This window comes from Marmota monax, unplaced genomic scaffold (genome assembly GCF_021218885.2).
Source record: "Marmota monax isolate L192 unplaced genomic scaffold, Marmota_monax_Labrador192_F-V1.1 WCK01_AAM20220418_F8-fsc00039, whole genome shotgun sequence".
Classification (NCBI taxonomy): Eukaryota; Metazoa; Chordata; class Mammalia; order Rodentia; family Sciuridae; genus Marmota; species Marmota monax.
Window position 1 is genome coordinate 13,566,000 of NW_026693602.1, and position 19,165 is coordinate 13,585,164.

Genomic DNA, 19,165 nt, shown 5'->3' on the forward strand with positions numbered 1-19,165 from the left:
GGGCTTCGTGGAGGTCCCAGAGTTGCCCCTAGCTTCGCGAAGGTCGCCGCCGCCGAACCGCCCGCCCGCCCCTTCGGCGAACGCGCAGGCGGCCCGCCGGACCCCGAGAGACCCGCGGGACACCTCCGCACCCGGGTCCCCCTCGCTCCCGGTGGGATTCGGCCGAACGTGCAGCGAGTCCACTTGGTGAGCCCGCAGCGGCTCTGAAATCTGAAGTGTCCGCCCGGGCGCGGGGCTTGCTGCGCCTCGGGGCCGGGCGCGCGGCCGGCGGCCGGCGGCGGGCGCTGCGTGAGTGGGATGCCAATGCCCAGCTCCGGCGCCTGACAGCCTCGCGAGCGCGGCCGGAGTTGTGTTTTCCCGCATCGCGAGCTCGGAGCAAGGGGAAGGTGCTGGAAGCTCCCAGCTGAAACTGTGTCGAAATGGCCACAGAAGTCGACCCTCTGGGAGACCAAAGTAAGCTCCACATTCCTTTATTGGGAATTCATAAATGATGCCGAATGTCGTCATCGTGAACCAGGGTGTTTTGAATGCCTGCTGGGTCCCAGCGTGGACATTTGTAAGAAGTTAAAAGAAGTTAGCTGCATAAAAAGCGTGGTGACGTGTGCCCGAGGATGGGCAGAGCGTTCGGTCAGTGCTTGAAGGTTTACTTAAGCTTACTGGGACGCTGAACGTGTTTGTTATGCGCCTCTTGTGCTCTGAAGAAATGAGAGGGCTAATGGCCAGGAAGGGTTTCCAAGTCTGCTGAGAACTGAGAACCCAGAGGCACAGCACTCGCCATTTGTTTAGAAGATGTTCATTGAACTACTGTTTCTATTATGTGCCAGGCACTATACAAGCAGAGATGTAGAGAACAGTGTTAAATTCTTGGAGGGAAATATATGAATCCCACAGATACATCAAAGTGGCAGCAACTGCTGGCTCTCCAATTATCAGTTTCCTCATAGGATAATTGGAATTATTAAATAGGCATCAAAATACGTAAAGGGTTTAGAGTAGTGTCAGATACATTGTGCTAAAAAAATATTATTAAACTATTGTCAAGGAAATGCTACTTGGGCCGAAACTCGAAGTATCAGCATAATTTTTTTGTGTGAGAACTACATAGATATCCCAAATAGTACACTATTTGCAGTATTGAAGGATTAAGAATACAGTTTGTTTAAAGATTTGCAACAAGGTTGGCATGAATGGAATATGGAGGTTTGTATAGAGAAATAGTAAATGGTATTGAAGTGCAGGAATGGAACTGGATGGTCAAAGGCCTTGTCTTCCATGTGCTGAGGAATTTGGATCATTGCATAGGTTATATATAATAACACTGCAAGGAATTCAGTTGAAATTGACATGATCGAGTTGTGATTTGGAAAGGCCAGTCTGGCGGTTTTGAAGGACTTGCTTGTTAGAAGAATGCCATCAAGTAACTGTTGTCATTACTCAGGTAAGAACTGAATTAAGGCAGATGCAGATAGATTGAAGATCAAGGAATTTGGAAGGAGGAAGGGGGCAACTTAAGTTTTTGGCTTGAGCAATGGGGATGGTAGAAAAAAGGCTGTAAGTTCCATTTTGGAATCATAAGCCAGTGGTTAAGAATTTAGCCTCTGAGTTTAGTCTGTGTGGGTCCATAGTATTCCTCACTCTGCCTCTTTTCAAGTCTTTGGCCTTGGGCAAGTTTCTTAGCTTCTTTGAGTCTGAGTTTTCTCATTTGTAAAATTAGTATATAAACACAACAACCCTTATGGAGTTCTGAGACTTAGATGATGCAAATAAAGCCCTTAGCCTGATTTCTGGTTTATATTACATACAGTACACACACAGTGTCTAACATAATTGACATCACTGCAATACTGTAACATTAGCATTAGAAATAACCCTGCTCTGTAGTATGACTAACGGGCCACCATCTGAGTGATGTGGGACAGGAATTGCATGGTGAGGAGATTGGCTAGGGTGGAGAGAATACCTGAGTTTTAGAAAGAATGAGTTATAGAAGAATGAGCCAGTCATTATTCTTAGATAAAACTGAGATCTAAATACTAGACCAATAACCAAATAAGACAGTCAAAGCATAGTAATTTACTTCTTGAAAAATGAGAGCTAGTTCAGAAGACAGGTGGAGTGAGGAAGGAAATCTCAAATAGAAGAAGAAAAGATTCACAGTCTTGAAATAACTATTTATGCATGAAAGTGGAGCATAGAATGGTAGGGTTTGCATGAAGACATGAGAATGAGGGTCTATGACCCTTCTTCTTTTTCCTTTAAATATACCTTACATGCCAGTTAAAGGTGATAGGTTACCCCACTAAGAAAACCAACCTATATACAAGCTCAGATAGAGTAGATGGGTTCTGTCTTCCCACCTGCCTCTCACCTTCTCTACATTGACGTCTGTGGATCTTGATTTCTTCTTTTCATTTTTTCCATTTGAATTTGGTAGTCTCATTCAAGACGGTTTGGTTTGGTTTGGTTTGGTATTTTTGATGTGGTAGCTCTACATTACATTACCTCTAAGAATTACTTTTTCATCTTTACATGTGATAAGCACAGACTACTCTATATCCAGTCATTCTTCTAGTAGAGTAAACTTCTAGCATATTGGCAGTGTACCATTTTCCACCTCCATCTGGAAAGGGGGGTCTGATAGTCCTTAAGGGACCTGTTCAAAGAGGGACTTTTTAAAAATCAGTTTGAGGAACAATGTTTTCATTCCTGTAGGTATGGTCAGTGATGTACTCATTTTTTTCTTTTCATTCTCTTAACTGTGCCTTTATTAGAGCAGAAGTTTTTAATTTGTTTCTTTTATGAGTTGTGCTTTTGGTGTCATATCTAAGAAATCATTGCCTAGTCCAGGGCTGCAAGATTTTCTTTAAGAAGTTTTGTAGTTTTAGGTTTTATGTTTAAATCCACTGTTAAATAGTAAAATTTTGTCCAAGGTATAAGGTAAGAGTCCAGGTTCACTTTTTTTTGTGTATGTGATTGCTCAATCAAAAAGACAATTATTTCTCTACCAGATTACTTTTGTACCTTTGCTAAAAATCAGTTGTCTAATGTGTGTTGATTTATTTCTGAACTCTGTTCCACTGATCTATTTGTATACCTGGATACTAGTACCCCACTATCTTGATTATTGCAGCTTTACTATAACTCTTGAAATCAAAGTTTAAGTTTGTTCTTGTTCATCTACCTTGTTCTTGGATAGGCAGAATTAATATCATCAAAAAAAAAATGACCATACTACCAAAAGCACTATACAGATTCAATGCAATCCCATTCAAAATCCCAATGACATTCCTCATAGAAATGGAAAAAGCAATCATGAAATTCATCTGTAAAAATAAGAGACCCAAAATAGCCAAAGCAGTTCTTAGCAAGAAGAATGAAGCAGGTGGCATCACTATTCCAGACCTTAAACTATACTACCAAGCAATAGTAACAAAAACATCATGGTATTGGCACCAAAATAGACCTGTGTAGACCAGTGGCACAGATTAGAGGACACAGAGACAAACCCACATAATTACAGTTATCTCATATTAGACAAATATGCCAAAAACATATATTAGAGAAAAGATAGCCTCTTTAACAAATAGTGCTGGGAAAACTGGAAATCCATCTGCAACAAAATGAAATTAAACCTCTATCACTTACCATGCACAAAACTCAACTCAGAGTGGATCAAGGACCTAGAATTAAACCAGAGACCTTGCACCTAATGGAAGAAAAAGTAGGCCCAAATCTCCATCACGTCAGATTAGGTCCCAACTTCCTTAATAAGACTCGTTTGGCGCAAGAATTAAAATCAAGAATCAATAAATGGGATGGATTTAAACTAAAAAGCTTCTTCAATCAGTGAGAGAGCCTACAGAATGGGAGCAAATCTGTACCACAACACATCAGGTAGAGCACTAATCTCTAGGATATATAAAGCACTCAAAAACCTTGACACCAAAAAAACCAAATAACCCAATCAATAAATGGGCCAAGGAACTGAACAGATACTTCTCAGAAGAGGATATACAATCAATCAACAAATATATGCAAAAATGTTCAACATCTTTAGCAATTAGAGAAATGCAAATCAAAACTACTCTAAGATTTCATTCTCACTCCAGTCAGAATGGCAACTATTAAGAACACAAACAATGATAAGTGTTGGCAAGGATGTGGGGGAAAAGGCACACTCATACGTTGCTGGTGGGACTGCAAATTGGTGCAGCCAATCTGGAAAGCAGTGTGGAGATCCTTGGAAAACTGGGAATGGAACCACCATTTGACCCAGCTATACCCAGAGGACTTAAAAACAGCATACTGAAGAGACACAGCCACATCAATGTTTATAGCAGCACAATTCACAATAGCTAAATTGTAGAACCAACCCAGATGCTTTTCAGTAGATGAATGGATAGGGAAACTTTGGTATACATATACAGTGGAATATTACTCAGCATTAAAAGAGAGTAAAATCATGGCAGGTAAATGGGTGGAGTTAGAGAATATACTGCTAAGTGAAGTAAGCCAATCCCCCAAAAGCAAAGGCTCAATGTTTTCTTTGATATGAGGATGCTGACTCATAATGGCGAGGGAGGGGGTGGGGAGGAAGGAACTTCAGGTAGGACAAAGGGGAGGAAGAAAAGGAAGAGAGCATGGGAGTAGGAAAGATGATGGAATGAGTTAGACATGATTACCCTAAGTACATGTATGAAGACACGAATGGTGTCTTTGTGTACAGAATACTTTGTGTACAACCAGTTACTTGAAAAATTGTGCTCTATATGTGTAATATGAAATGAATTGCATTCTGCCATCATATATAACAAATTAGAATAAATAAATAATTTAATTTTTAAAAAAGTTTGTTCTTTTTCAGTAAAGGTGCTGGAATTTTGAGAGGCATTGTATTGAATTCATTGTTCAATTTATGTAAATTCATGACTTAATGATATTCAGTCCTCTGACCAGTGAAAATGCATACTTCTCTGCAATATTTTATAGTTTTAATATATAGGTTTTGTCATCTTTTGTCAAATTTATCCCTATGTACTGAAGTTTTTGATGCTGTTATCAATGGTATTCTTTTACTTTCAGTTTGACTTTTTTCTTTTTTTTAAATTTGTTTTAATTAGTTACACATGACAGTACAATGATCTTGACATATCATACATATGAATCAGATGGGGTATAATTTCTCATTTTTCTGAGTGTACAGGTTGCAGAATCACATTGGTCATGCAGTCACGTATATACATACAGCAATAATAAAGTCTATTTTATTCTGCTGCCCTTCCTTTCCTCCCACCCCTCTCCTCCCCTCCCCTCCCATCACTTCTCTCTACCCAATCTAATGTGACACACTTCTTTTTTTTTTTTTTTACTTCTTTCATTGCTAATATATAGAAAATTTTTTTTGCATGCCACCTTGTTAAACTCATTAATTACAGTAAATTTTAGGTAGGATTTTTAACTTAGACAATCTTATTATCTGAATGAAATGCAATTTTGCCTCTTCTTTCTAATCTGGATGCCTTTCATTTCCTTTTCTTGCTTTAGTGCTCTCACTAGAATTTCCTAGAGAATTGAGCAGAAGTGATAAGATGGGAATTGACATCCTATCTTATCTTGTTCCTGTTCTTGGGGAGAAAACATCTTTTATATGTGTAAGACTTTTTAAGATTTTTTTATAGGTGTAGATGGGCACAATACCATCTATTTATTTATTTTTTATGTGATGCTGAGGATCAAACCCAGTGCTCATACAAGCTAGGCAAGTGCTCTACTACTGGGCTACAAGCTTGTCCCCCTATTTTTTTTATAGGTATCTTTATCAGGATGTTGAGAATGTTCATTTCCATTTCTAGTTTGCCAAGAGATTTTATTGGAATAGATACTAGGTATTTTTTCAAATGCTTTTTCTGAATCCACTGATATCATATTTTTTTCAATTTTTACTTCAATAGGGAAAGTTATGCTGATTATGCTGATTAATTTTCAGATGTTAAATCCACCAGCCTTTCTGAGATAAACTCTACTGTGTAATATAAACCTTTTTCTACATTGTTGAATTTGATTTTATCCAAGTTTGCTTAAAATTTTAATATCTATGTTCATGAAACCAACCATCCCCTTTCTTTTTTACTTGCTTTCTTCTAATGTCTGTCTTATTTTTGATATCAGGTAATGCTGACCTCTTAGAATTACGTAGGAAACATTTTGTCCTCTTGAATTTTTTGTGAGTGTTTGTGTAGGATTGGTATATTTTGTCCTTTAATTGTTTGGTAGAATTCACCAGTGAAGCCAAGTGGACCTGGAGTTTTCTTTGTGGAAGGATCTTAAACTACAAATTCAACTTCTTAAATAGAAAGCTATTCATTACTTTGTTGTGTACTTAAAGAGTAATCTCTTTAGATCTTAAACTCCCAGAGTTCTTCCTCTGTGCAACCTTCTCTCTTATATAGATTGAGCATTGCTATTTCAAAGATGTGAAGTTTGCAATGCTTGGAAATCCAAAACTTTTGAGCATCGACATGAAAACTTATGGATTCTGGAGCTTTTCTGATTTTTGATTAGGATGCTTAACTATTAAAGTCTATGCAAATATTCCAAAATCCAAAGAACTCCCAAATCTGAAACACTTCTGTACCAAGCACTTTGGATTACCTATATTGTTTCCTGCCAGTTCTAGTTCAGTTGGTCTCCACCAAATCTCTGCTCCATCTTTTTGTTGCAGCCTGATGGTGTTTGCCTCCTGTCCTCTCCCTGTACCATGAGCTGAAAAGTCTCTCCAGTCATTCAGCGGAGGCAGTCCTAGAGATTATCTCATTTGTGTCATATCTCTAGTCACCATTATCTGATGTCTGATGGCCTACACACTCGACTTATTTGGGTTTTGTTTGTATCGTTATGGGCATAAGCAAAAGTACTCTTAAGTTGCCCCACTTTTGATGTTTTCAACTCAAGTATCTTACTCCAGCTACAACTGTTCTTTGACCTCATCGAGATTTCTATTCTATGAACTCTTTATTGTCTTCCATTCTCCTAATGCTTTCCCCAATTCATTTTTATTACTTTCTTGCACAGTCTATAACTGCTGTGCATTAGTCCATCTACTCTTTTGTAAGTTATTAGTATGATTATTCCCCTACTTCTCTATAGTATATGCCCAGTAACACCTTATCCAGGGATCAGCTGCTTACTTTGCCTTACTGTTATGCTCAGAGCCTGTTGTCCCATACCCACAGATCTCAACTGGATAAGTACCACCTCAAACTCAAGGTTAACTAATAACCAGTATGTGGCTGACCTGGGAATTGAACCCAGGTAGTCTGGTTTTGTTGTCCATGTTTTTAACTATTCCCTAAAAAACAGACTTGCAAGAAAGGAAAATTATAAACTCATGTTACTTATGTGTATTGGAACTAAAATCCAAAATAAAGTTTTAACAAATCCAGCAGTGAATTTGTGTGTGTGTGTGTGTGTGTGTGTGTGTTTATGTACATATACATACATTCATTTAATTACTGGGCTGATTCAAGCAATGAAAAGATAGCTTGCAATTATAAAATTATATAGTTTACAAAAGAATATTTAGATTCACGAAGAAATATCAAATTATGTCTTAGAGAACTCAGTATGGTAAATATGTCAGTTCTCCCACAAATTAATGGATAGATTCAATGCAATCCATTTTGACAATCTAGTTCTAAAAGCTTTGTGAACAAGTAATCAAGAGTTTAAAGAGAAGCCAGGTGGGAAATTTCGTTTTACTAGGTATTAAAACTTACTATAAGCATCCAATTATTCACTCAATATAATCTTTGCAAATTGATAGATCATAGGTCAGTGAAATAAAAATTCAGAAATGGATTCACATGTTCACAAATACTTATTATAAGATAAAGCAATATACAAACCAGTGGGAAGAGTTCAAATTGCTAAGTGAATGATACTAGGATAATTGGCCATCCAAACAGGAAAGAAAAATAAAAGTATCTTTCCTACAGTATGTAAAAAAATCATCTCCAGATTGATTGAAGGAATAAATTTTCTTTAAACTTTCAGAAAAAAGTATAAGAGGGTATCTTTATGTCTTCAGGATGGGGAAGATTTCCTCAATAGAGTTTTTTTTTTTTTAAGTGAAAGGACAAAATATATGAATAGACTACATTAGAAATAAAAACTTGGTTATCACAAAAGACATCATCAATAAATGACTACACCAGTTACAGAAGCAACTGGTTAATATGTATGTATTTGGTTATCTGTAACATAACACAACAGAAAATATGAATATAAAGCCTAGTGAAGTATTACAAAGTACAATACTTATGAAACCACAACTAAGGTCAAGAAATAGAACATTGCTAGAACCTCAGAACAACCACTCCTTCTCTTCAAATATCGTCACAGGTAACCAGGGTCTTTAATTTTACACTATAATTTAGTTTTACTTGGATTGAAGTTTAAAATACAAGATCATAAACTGTGTGTTCTTTTATGTGTGACTTGTTTTCTCCAACCTGAGATTTCAGATTTATTCATATCATTGTACATAGACATAATTTGTTCATATTCATTAGTCTTGGCTATTTTCTTTGCATTTCCATCTATATTTTAGAATCAGATTTTCAATTTCTATAATTTTTTTGAGTATGATCGGAATTGCACTGAATCTATAGATCAGTGTTGGGAGAATTGACAGTTTTACGGTAAACCATGAATATCTCTTAAGTCATTTATTTAGGTCTGTAATTTCTCTCTCCTGGGTGTTTCAGGGTTTTGTTTTGTTTTTTGTGTGTGTGCACGTGTGTGTGCACGTGTGTGTAAGGGTCTTACACTTCTGTGGTTATATTTATTCCTAGGCATTGATGTTATTTGATGATACTGCAAATGACATCTTTTATTGTTTTCTAGTATTATATAACCTGTCATTTTTTTGTATAATTATTTTTTTTATTTCTTGTCTAACAACCTTATTAAACTCGATTATTGATTTTAAGATTTTTCCCTTTGTATTCTTTTGCATTAACTGCATACACACTTTTAATTATAAAAAATAACAGGGTTTTCTTTATTTATGGCCTTTATACTTTTTGTTTCTTTTAGTTATTGCCTTATTGCATTAACTTACACTTCCACTAGAGTGTTGAGTAAATATCATGAGAATTTATCCTTGTGTCAGCCTGATTTCCAAGAGAAAGTTTTCAACATTTTTTACCTTACTATGGTATTTATTCTGTGCTTTTGTAAGTTTTCATTATCATATTATGAAATACTTTGTCATAAAATTATCTTGAATTTCATCAATTCTTCTTTGACATTCTTGCTTTTTTTTTTTTTTTTAATACTGGGATTGAACCCAGGGGTGCTTAACCACTGCACATCCCCAGCCCTTTTTATTTTGAAACAAGGTCTTTCTAAGTTGCGTAGGTCCTCATAAGTTTTTGAAGCTGGCTTTGAACTTGTGATCCTCCTGCGTCAGTTTCCTGAGACTCTGGGATTGTAGGTGTGCACTACCATGCCTGGCCGAGATTAGTAGTTTTGATCTTCTTTTTGAAGTTTATTTTGTATTTGTCCTCTGGGTTTATCTTTATTATTTCCCTCATTTAACTTTCTTTAGGTTTAATGTGCTGTTTTTTTTTTTTTTTTAGCTTTTTTGGAATGGATTTGTAGCTTCAGGCTCCCCCCACACACACCCCCAATTACAGATTGAGCATTTCTAATCTGAAAATCCCAAATCCAAAGCTTTTGTTTCCCCATTTACAGTGGTTAGGTTGTATAGGTATACAAAAGGGACTCATTTTAAGTTCTTAAATAGTATGTTGAAATTAATTGTTCATCTTATGTTGAGGAGCAGTAGAAGTGGACTCTAGCCATTTTTCATAGGTTATATCAAATAACTACTACTATTTGTCTAGTTTTAAAAAGCTGAACATTACCCAATGAGCTTAAATTGGTTTTTCCCTTTGTTTCAGATCAAAGACTAAGTGAAGATTTTGGGACACATCAAATGGAAAAATTTTCCAAACATTCATCTATACAGGTATGTAAATTAATTAAGGTCTAATGAGCCAGATTCATATTTAGTTGTAAATATATCTACATAAATCAATATACATATAGTATAAGTTCTACTTAAAATTATTCTCATGTGAAGTTGTCTACAACACTTTCAAATTTTGCTTACAACTTCGATTTTTGTAAGAGGAAAGTTTGTTTTTGCTTGATGAAATTACACTTTTTGTCCACAAGAATTGTTTATTCTCCCTCAATGTTGGAGGAATTCGTGGTGTTAAAATGTCTTGTGAGTTCCAAAAATAAAATTCATTCAGGTTTTCAAACATCCTAAATTTGTTTCTAAAAATGTATCTAGTTGTGTGCTATAACTCTCAATTCTCATAAATTGTGACAGAAGTATAAATTAACTCAAATAGTAATATATAGAATTTTTAAAATACTTATTTCCTTGAATATCATGTTTTAATAAAAATGTTGGGTGTAAAGAAATTTTTTAACCATTAAGATTTCTTATTGAACTCCATGTACAGAGTATTAAAAGAACAGTGGTGGCTCCTAGATTAGCAATGGTTCTCTTCTGAAACAATGAATGTTTTGTTTTGCCTAAGTGTATCTTATAATTGGAACAGAAATGTTTTTAATGTATAAAAAATGAAGAAATCATTTTTGAGGTATTAGAAAGGGCCAGTTTATTGTTGGCTTGAATATAGTTATAATTTTTTTAATGTATCCTCAATGTTCGGTTGCTGCTCTGTGTTTTTATTTCCAAAAATTGAACTCAAGAGTCCATAGAATCCTAAAGCTATCCATCCTCTATTCACTGTGATTATCATGTTATTTTTTATATATATTACTTTTTTATGGATTCTTAACAAAGAACTGTAATCATTTAAATGATAGAAAATCTTTCATAATCCAACAACCTTTAATTTCATTAGTTTCTTAGGGTTTTTGTTTGTTCTGTTTTGTTGTGTCTCTGCTGAATATTTTGTAGCATAGACCTGAAAAGATCTCTGGGCAAGTTATTGCAATGCATCTGCTTGAAGCTATGACTGACTTGATTATTAAAGATGGTGTTACCAGATAGTGTAGCAGTGATCCAGATAGCTCTTCAGATGTACCTGCATTATGCATTGTGATTATAATTAGTTGAAGCCTGAGGGTAGCAGACCAAGAGGGACAAATCTGCACTCACCCAAAAGTATACCCTTTCAGAGCAATTATACCTCTTTTAATTCTCTGAGGGTGCAGGTTCTCTTATACATACATCAGTCAAATCCTGATTCCTGTCTCTTATTTTTAGTGGTAGCATTTTGTTCCTTCCTAAGATTCCTCTATAGTCCCCCATATCTTTAGCACATGTTGCTGTTTCAAAACTCCCATCCCCATGGGTCTTGCTGTTTACTACATAGTTTGTGATCGTGAGAAGGGAGGTGATACAAAAGCAGAGAGGGAGATTAGTCTGCTTTCTCCATAATGTCCATAGTCTCGGCCTATGCAGTGAGTGTTCCTTTTGAGGTTCTTTACTCCAGAAACATTAATTGAATTTCTGGAAAAAAATCCTCAGGAGAATTTTGTTTGTTTGTTTTCTGTTCATTTTATAGTAAGGGGAAAAGTACACAGGAAATCATTATCAAGGAGCACAGGGGACCCAGAAGCGCGGGCTCAAATCTCTTATCACTGTCATCTGGTTGCTACTGCAAGCAGTAGAAATCCTTCATGAATTTTTTGCCTCCTTTGTACAGCTATGTGTCCCAGATGTCTAGAACAGTTCTTATCAGGAGGTGCTTGATCAATATTTCTTGATCTTTCCCCTCCATCCCTACCTGATGATCTTTCAACATGATTTGAATTGTCACATGTAGTGAAAGTCAGGGAGATGTGAAATGTTATGATCAGCTTAGGAAATACAAGTGCATATTTTGTCATTTTATTTTTCAAGATGGTACATGAGGTACCCTAGAATTACCAGGACTTGTGTTAGATGAACATATTTTATGGTTTTCCAATATTGGAAAAATAAAGTTGCAGGAATTTGATATTTCTTGTATTTTTAGTTTGAACTTCAAAAATATTTTTTTATGTGTGAAAATTAGATGTGTAATGGTGAAAAATCCTTTAGTGGTATTAGTATAAAATGTTCATGTGAGCTTATATTGGAGCAAAGTAAGTTTTGTGAATTGCTTTTTAAAATGACCATTTGAAGAGTATTGTTCTTAGAGGAATACATGTTATCTTTAGAACAAGCTATACTTAAATTCTCTGAACATCTCTGAATATTGGAGTCTTTCAATAGGTTGAAAAACTTATATATTTAATATATTAAGTATCTGGCTCATTATATATTCATAATATAATCAGCTTTTTAAAGAATCTTATTTCTGCATTTATAATTATTTGTAACTTTTAAAAGATATTTTAAATAGCAACTGTTTATTAAATGATCCCTTCAGGATTCTTATGAAATTTAGTTTCTTTTTAAATTATTTTGTATTTCTCTATATAAGTAGAAAATATTTCCAGTGGCATTGCACTCTGAGAGTGTCATAATGGGCACTAGATGAAAAATATGCAAAGATTAGAAAATATTTCATTTAAGGAAGTGAGTGGGAAATTAATTTCTGTCTTTTCCTAATTCTTTCTTCCTGGGTTTTTTGTTTTTTGTTTTTGTTTGTTTGTTTGTTTCTACTGCATACTTGCCTTTTCTTGCACCCAGGCTAATTGAATCCTCTTTGTAACCTATGCCATGGCAGTATGTGTGTACTGAGAGGCGAGGCTAATATTTTGGCTCTCTTTGGATATGCTGAGGAGACAGGGTGAAATATTAAAAATAAGTTACTTGTTCTGAAAGCTAACCTAAAAATATTTTCCTCCTCTATCTTGGGAATTCTCTTTTTTCCTCATTATCACTTGTAAACAAAATTTAAATTTAAAAAGAATAGTCTGCTAGGAAAAAAAAAGACATATTAAGCTGCAATTAAAAGGATGTAAGGAATAACCTAAAAGCACAGTGCCAGAGCTGTGTGAGTGTGTTCTGGTGGGGAAGGACATTGGCTTATTCAGCAAACACTGTGCTAGGTAAACTCTGGAGCCAGAGCTATGAAAAAGATAGATGAAGGATCCTCCTCCCATGGAAGAGATATGAATTAATTAAATAATTAAAATCACAAAATTCTACAAAGAAAATAAATAGGGAACTGTGATACAGTCTTTGTAGGTCATCAGGTAACAGAGACCGGTTTTTGGAAGGTCAGAGAAGGCCTTTCTAACTCAAGATAGAACAGAAAATAAAGAACTAACCAAAGACTGTACCAAGAAGAGGCCCTGAGAAAGGAAAGGATTTGGCATGTTTTATGCAGTATGCAGGAGTCGTTCCCAACTCAGATCAAATAGTGGATGTATGAAAATCGCATGGAAGCAGACACTGAGGCGTTGTGGGTTAACAGATATAAGACTCGGCAGGTTAAATACAGCACTCTATCTGTACTCTTTGACTTGAGTCACATACCGAGCTTTCAGGACATTGTTGTCTGATAGAACTTTCTCTGATAGAAATATACAATTGTGCACTGTCCATTTTGGTAGCTACTAGTCTCATGAAACTTTGAGCATTTGAAATTAGGCTAATACACATGAGAAAGTGAATTTTTAAATTTAATTTGGCTTTTAAATTAATGAAATTAGGTTTAGCTAGTCTTGTATGCTTAAACTCCCAATCTGATGAATCATCCATGTAAACCCTGGAAGCACTGATTTTTCATCATCCTGTGACAGTAAGATATTATTTTAACACATTTTTTAAACAAAGATCCAACTGAGTTTAGCAATTTCTTATGCTGTTTATCTTATGCTGTACTGATAAAAGATGAAGATCACTCTCCCTATGATCTGAATAAAAAGCTTAAAGGATTTGCTGAAATCCTCTAAAATGTACAAGAACATCATCACAAAATGCTAGTTAGGCTGTACTTTATTTGGGGAATAAATGGATGGGGAGTATGCCATTTACTTATTTGATAGACAATACTGATTAGAATCAAAGGCAAAATTAAAAACTCAGAATTGTAATTAGAATGTTTGATGAGTGCATAATTTTGTTAGAGGAAGAAAAATATCCAGAGAATGTGCTTACCTAACTGCAATCTATTGACTTTGTTTTTCTGTGTTTCACGATCACCATCATGTTACAAAGTCATCATGAAATCAAAGATTAATAGAAATTAATGAGGATCAGTTTTTTTAAAGATTCAGTACATATAAAGTTCTATAAATATTTTGTTTATTTAGCATAGTTTGTTCAATTCTTTTTAGAGAGTGTAGACAGGTCATTTACAAATGTTTATATAGTCAGTTTTAGTCTTATTCTGCCCAGCATGATTTTTTTCAACTACATCTTGTATTATTAAGTAATGGAACCTTTTTTTTCTAAAAATTTCACTAACAAATGGGAAGGGATTGCTAAATCTACATTTTTTATTCTTCCAAAGACTTTTTAAAAATATAAGTAAATGTATCATGTTTATTCTAGGAATCTTATAACTTTTATAATTGCTTTGGATTATCGGGTCATTCATTTTTATTCCTCAGCAACTGTTACTACAAAATATTTTTAAACATTGTTTTCACAGAATTCAATTTATTAATACTTATTGAGTACTACATTTATGCAAGGAACCATGCCAAGTTCTTTAGTGATGTGAATAAAATAAAATGACCATATCAAAGGAGCGTAAGAATAAGATGTGGGGTTACAAATATTAAATAACTAGGTAAAAGGGTATGTTATCATATCTTAAAAGCATTAAAACCAAATATGTCACAAAAGAAATATAGTTGAAGAAACAGTTTGAAGGATATAGCATATTTGTTAGGCAATAAAGAGTAGGTAACATTGCAAAAGAACTTGACTGGAGGCCAAAAGAGGGGGTGATGGAAGCATTTTAGATGCACCCACTGAGAGGCCAAAGGAGGCAAGAAATTGAGAGCTGTATTTAGTGAATAAAATAGACTTCAGTTTACGTGGTGTTTGGATACACGAGAGAAGTAAAGGAAAGTAACATTAAAAACAGTATGTCGTAGAGAGTCGTGAATGGTTGAGTCGAGGGGTTTGGACTTAATGTGTTAAGCATTAGTAGACTACTACATTTTTTAGAATAACAACTACTTTCTGAATAATCTGAGAGGAATTTACTCATTATTCATTTAGCTATCACTAATCTGGTGTATTCATATATGAACATAGGAAAGTTATGTCTGATTCATGATATAACTAGTTATGTCTACAGTCTTTCCCATTTCCATCCTCCCTCCTGTCCCCCCAACTCTGCCCTGTCCAATCTGGCACACCTCCTCACTCCCACCTATTGTGAGTCAGCATCCTCATATCAGAGAGAACATTTGGCCTTTGGTTTTTGGGAATTGGCTTATTTCACTTCGCATGATAATCTCCAGTTCCATCCATTACTGGCAAATGCCATAATTTCATTCCTCTTTATGGCTGAGTAATATTCCATTGTATGTGTATACCACAATTTCTTTATCCATTCATCTGTTGAGGGTACCTAGGTTGGTTCTATAGCTTAGTTATTTTAAATTGAGCTGCTAAAAACATTGATGTGGCTGCATCACTGGAGTATGCTGATTTTAAGTCATTTGTGTATATACCAAGGAGTGGGATAACTGGGTCAAATGGTGGTTCCATTTCCAATTTTTTTTTTTTTTTGAGGAATCTCCATTCTGCTTCCCATAGTGGTTGCACCAATTTGCAGTCCCTCCAGCAATGTATAAAGTGTACTTTTTTCTTCACATCTTCGCCGACATTTATTGTTATTGCATTCTTTTTTTTTTTATTGTGGGTTGTTCAAAACATTACAAATTTCTTGACATATCATATTCCACACTTTGATTCAAGTGGGTTATGAACTCCCACCTTCACCCCATACACAGATTGCAGAATCACATCAGTTACACATCCATTGATTTACATATTGCCATACTAGTGTCTGTTGTGCTCCGCTGCCTTTCCCATCCTCCACCCTCCCCCCTCCCCACCTCTCCCCTCCCCTCCCCTCCTCTCTCTCTACCCCCTCCACTGTATAACCCTGAGGGTCTCCTTCCATTACCATGCAATTTCCCTTCTCTCTCCCTTTCCCTCCCACCTCTCATCCCTGTTAAATGTTAATCTTCTTCTCCTGCTCTTCGTCCCTACTCTGATCTTAGTTACTCTCCTTATATCAAAGAAGACATTTGGCATTTGTTTTTTTAGGGATTGGCTAGCTTCACTTAGCATAATCTGCTCTAATGCCATCCATTTCCCTGTAAATTCTATGATTTTCTCATTTTTTAATGCAGAGTAATACTCCATTGTGTATAAATGCCACATTTTTTTTATCCATTCGTCTATTGAAGGGCATCTAGGTTGGTTCCACAGTCTTGCTATTGTGAACTGTGCTGCTATGAACATCGATGTAGCAGTGTCCCTGTAGCATGCTCTTTTTAGGTCTTTAGGGAATAGACCAAGAAGGGGAATAGCTGGGTCAAATGGTGGCTCCATTCCCAGCTTTCCAAGAAATCTCCATACTGCTTTCCAAATTGGCTGCACCAATCTGCAGTCCCACCAGCAATGTACAAGTGTACCCTTTTCCCCACATCCTCGCCAGCACTTGTTGTTGTTTGACTTCATAATGGCTGCCAATCTTACTGGAGTGAGATGGTATCTTAGGGTGGTTTTGATTTGCATTTCTCTGACAGCTAGAGATGGTGAGCATTCTTTTCATGTACTTGTTGATTGACTGTATGTCCTCCTCTGTGAAGTGTCTGTTCAGGTCCTTGGCCCATTTGTTGATTGGGTTGTTTGTTCTCTTATTGTCTAATTTTTTGAGTTCTTTGTATACTCTGGATATTAGGGCTCTATCTGAAGTGTGAGGAGTAAAGATTTGTTCCCAGGGTGTAGGCTCCCTATTTACCTCTCTTATTGTTTCTTTTGCTGAGAAAAAACTTTTCAGTTTGAGTAAGTCCCATTTGTTGATTCTAGTTATTAACTTTTGTGCTATGGGTGTCCTATTGAGGAATTTGGAGCCCGACCCCACCGAATGTAGATCGGAGCCAACTTTTTCTTCTATCAGACGGCGCGTCTCTGATTTGATATCAAGCTCCTTGATCCATTTTGAATTCACTTTTGTGCATGGCGAGAGAAAGGGATTCAGTTTCATTTTGTTGCATATGGATTTCCAGTTTTCCCAGCACCATTTGTTGAAGATGCTATCCTTCCTCCATTGCATGCTTTTAGCCCCTTTATCAAATATAAGATAGTTGTAGTTTTGTGGATTGGTTTCTGTGTCCTCTATTCTGTACCATTGGTCCACCCGCCTGTTTTGGTACCAGTACCATGCTGTTTTTGTTACTATTGCTCTGTAGTATAGTTTGAAGTCTGGTATCGCTATACCGCCTGATTCACACTTCCTGCTTAGCATTGTTTTTGCTATTCTGGGTCTTTTATTTTTCCATATGAATTTCATGATTGCTTTCTCTATTTCCACAAGAAACGCCGTTGGGATTTTGATTGGCATTGCATTAAACCTATAGAGAACTTTTGGTAATATCGCCATTTTGATGATGTTAGTTCTGCCTATCCATGAACAGGGTACATTTTTCCATCTTCTAAGATCTTCTTCTATTTCTCTCTTTAGGGTTCTGTAGTTTTCATTGTATAAGTCTTTCACCTCTTTTGTTAGGTTGATTCCCAAGTATTTTATTTTTTTTGAAGATATTTTGAATGGAGTGGTTGTCCTCATTTCCATTTCAGAGGATTTGTCGCTGATATACAGGAATGCCTTTGATTTATGCGTGTTGATTTTATATCCTGCCACTTTGCTGAATTCATTTATTAGCTCTAATAGTTTCTTTGTAGAGCCTTTTGGGTCTGCTAGGTATAGAATCATATCATCTGCAAATAGTGATAATTTAAGTTCTTCTTTTCCTATTTTTATGCCTTTAATTTCTTTCGTCTAATTGCTCTGGCCAGTGTTTCGAGAACTATGTTGAACAGAAGTGGAGAGAGAGGGCATCCCTGTCTTGTTCCAGATTTTAGAGGGAATGCCTTCAGTTTTTCTCCATTCAGAATGATGCTAGCCTGAGGCTTAGCATAGATTGCTTTTACAATATTGAGGTATGTTCCTGTTATCCCTAGTTTTTCTAGAGTTTTGAACATAAAGGGATGCTGTACTTTGTCGAATGCTTTTTCCGCATCTATCGAGATGATCATATGGTTCTTATTTTTAAGTCTATTGATGTGGTGAATAACATTTATTGATTTCCGTATATTGAACCAGCCTTGCATCCCAGGGATGAATCCTACTTGATCATGGTGCACAATTTTTTTGATATGTTTTTGTATCCGAGTGGCCAGAATTTTATTGAGGATTTTTGCATCTAGGTTCATTAGAGATATGGGTCTGTAGTTTTCTTTCTTTGAAGTGTCTTTGTCTGGTTTAGGAATCAGGGTGATGTTGGCCTCGTAGAATGAATTTGGAAGTTCTCCCTCTTTTTCTATTTCCTGAAGTAGCTTGAAAAGTATTGGTATTAGTTCCTCTTTAAAGGTTTTGTAAAACTCTGCTGTATACCCATCCGGTCCTGGGCTTTTCTTAGTTGGTAGTCTTTTGATGGTTTCTTCTATTTCCTCAATTGATATTGGTCTGTTTAGGTTGTCTATATCTTCCTGACTCAATCTGGGCAGATCATATGACTTAAGAAATTTATCTATGCCTTCACTATCTTCTAATTTATTGGAGTATAAGGATTCAAAATAATTTTTGATTATCGTCTGTATTTCTGAAGTGTCTGTTGTGATATTGCCTTTTTCATCCCGTATGCTAGTAATTTGAGTTCTCTCTCTTCTTCTCTTTGCTAGCATGGCTAAGGGTCTGTCGATTTTGTTTATTTTTTCAAAGAACCAACTTTTAGTTTTGTCAATTTTTTCAATTGTTTCTTTTGTTTCGATTTCATTAATTTCAGCTCTGATTTTAATTATTTCTTGCCTTCTACTTCTTTTGCTGTTGTTTTGCTCTTCTTTTTCTAGGATTTTGAGATGAAGTATGAGATCATTTATTTGTTGGTTTTTTCTTTTTTTAAGGAATGAATTCCATGCAATGAATTTTCC

At 35.8% G+C, this 19,165-nt stretch overlaps 1 protein-coding gene across 4 annotated transcripts in view; it reads left to right on the forward strand.

Moving 5' to 3' along the window:
- The first annotated feature begins 214 nt into the window (after positions 1–214).
- Positions 215–19,165, forward strand: part of Sclt1 (sodium channel and clathrin linker 1) — a 176,388-nt gene continuing 157,437 nt past the window's right edge. The window contains exons 1-2 of one of the 4 annotated variants that reach the window (XM_046459634.2): positions 215–453; positions 9,966–10,033. In XM_046459634.2, coding sequence (XP_046315590.1) covers positions 420–453; positions 9,966–10,033 — 102 coding nt within the window. In that variant the 5' untranslated portion in view covers positions 215–419. The other 3 variants (XM_046459633.2, XR_006855097.2, XM_058584062.1) reach the window with 3 other exon arrangements.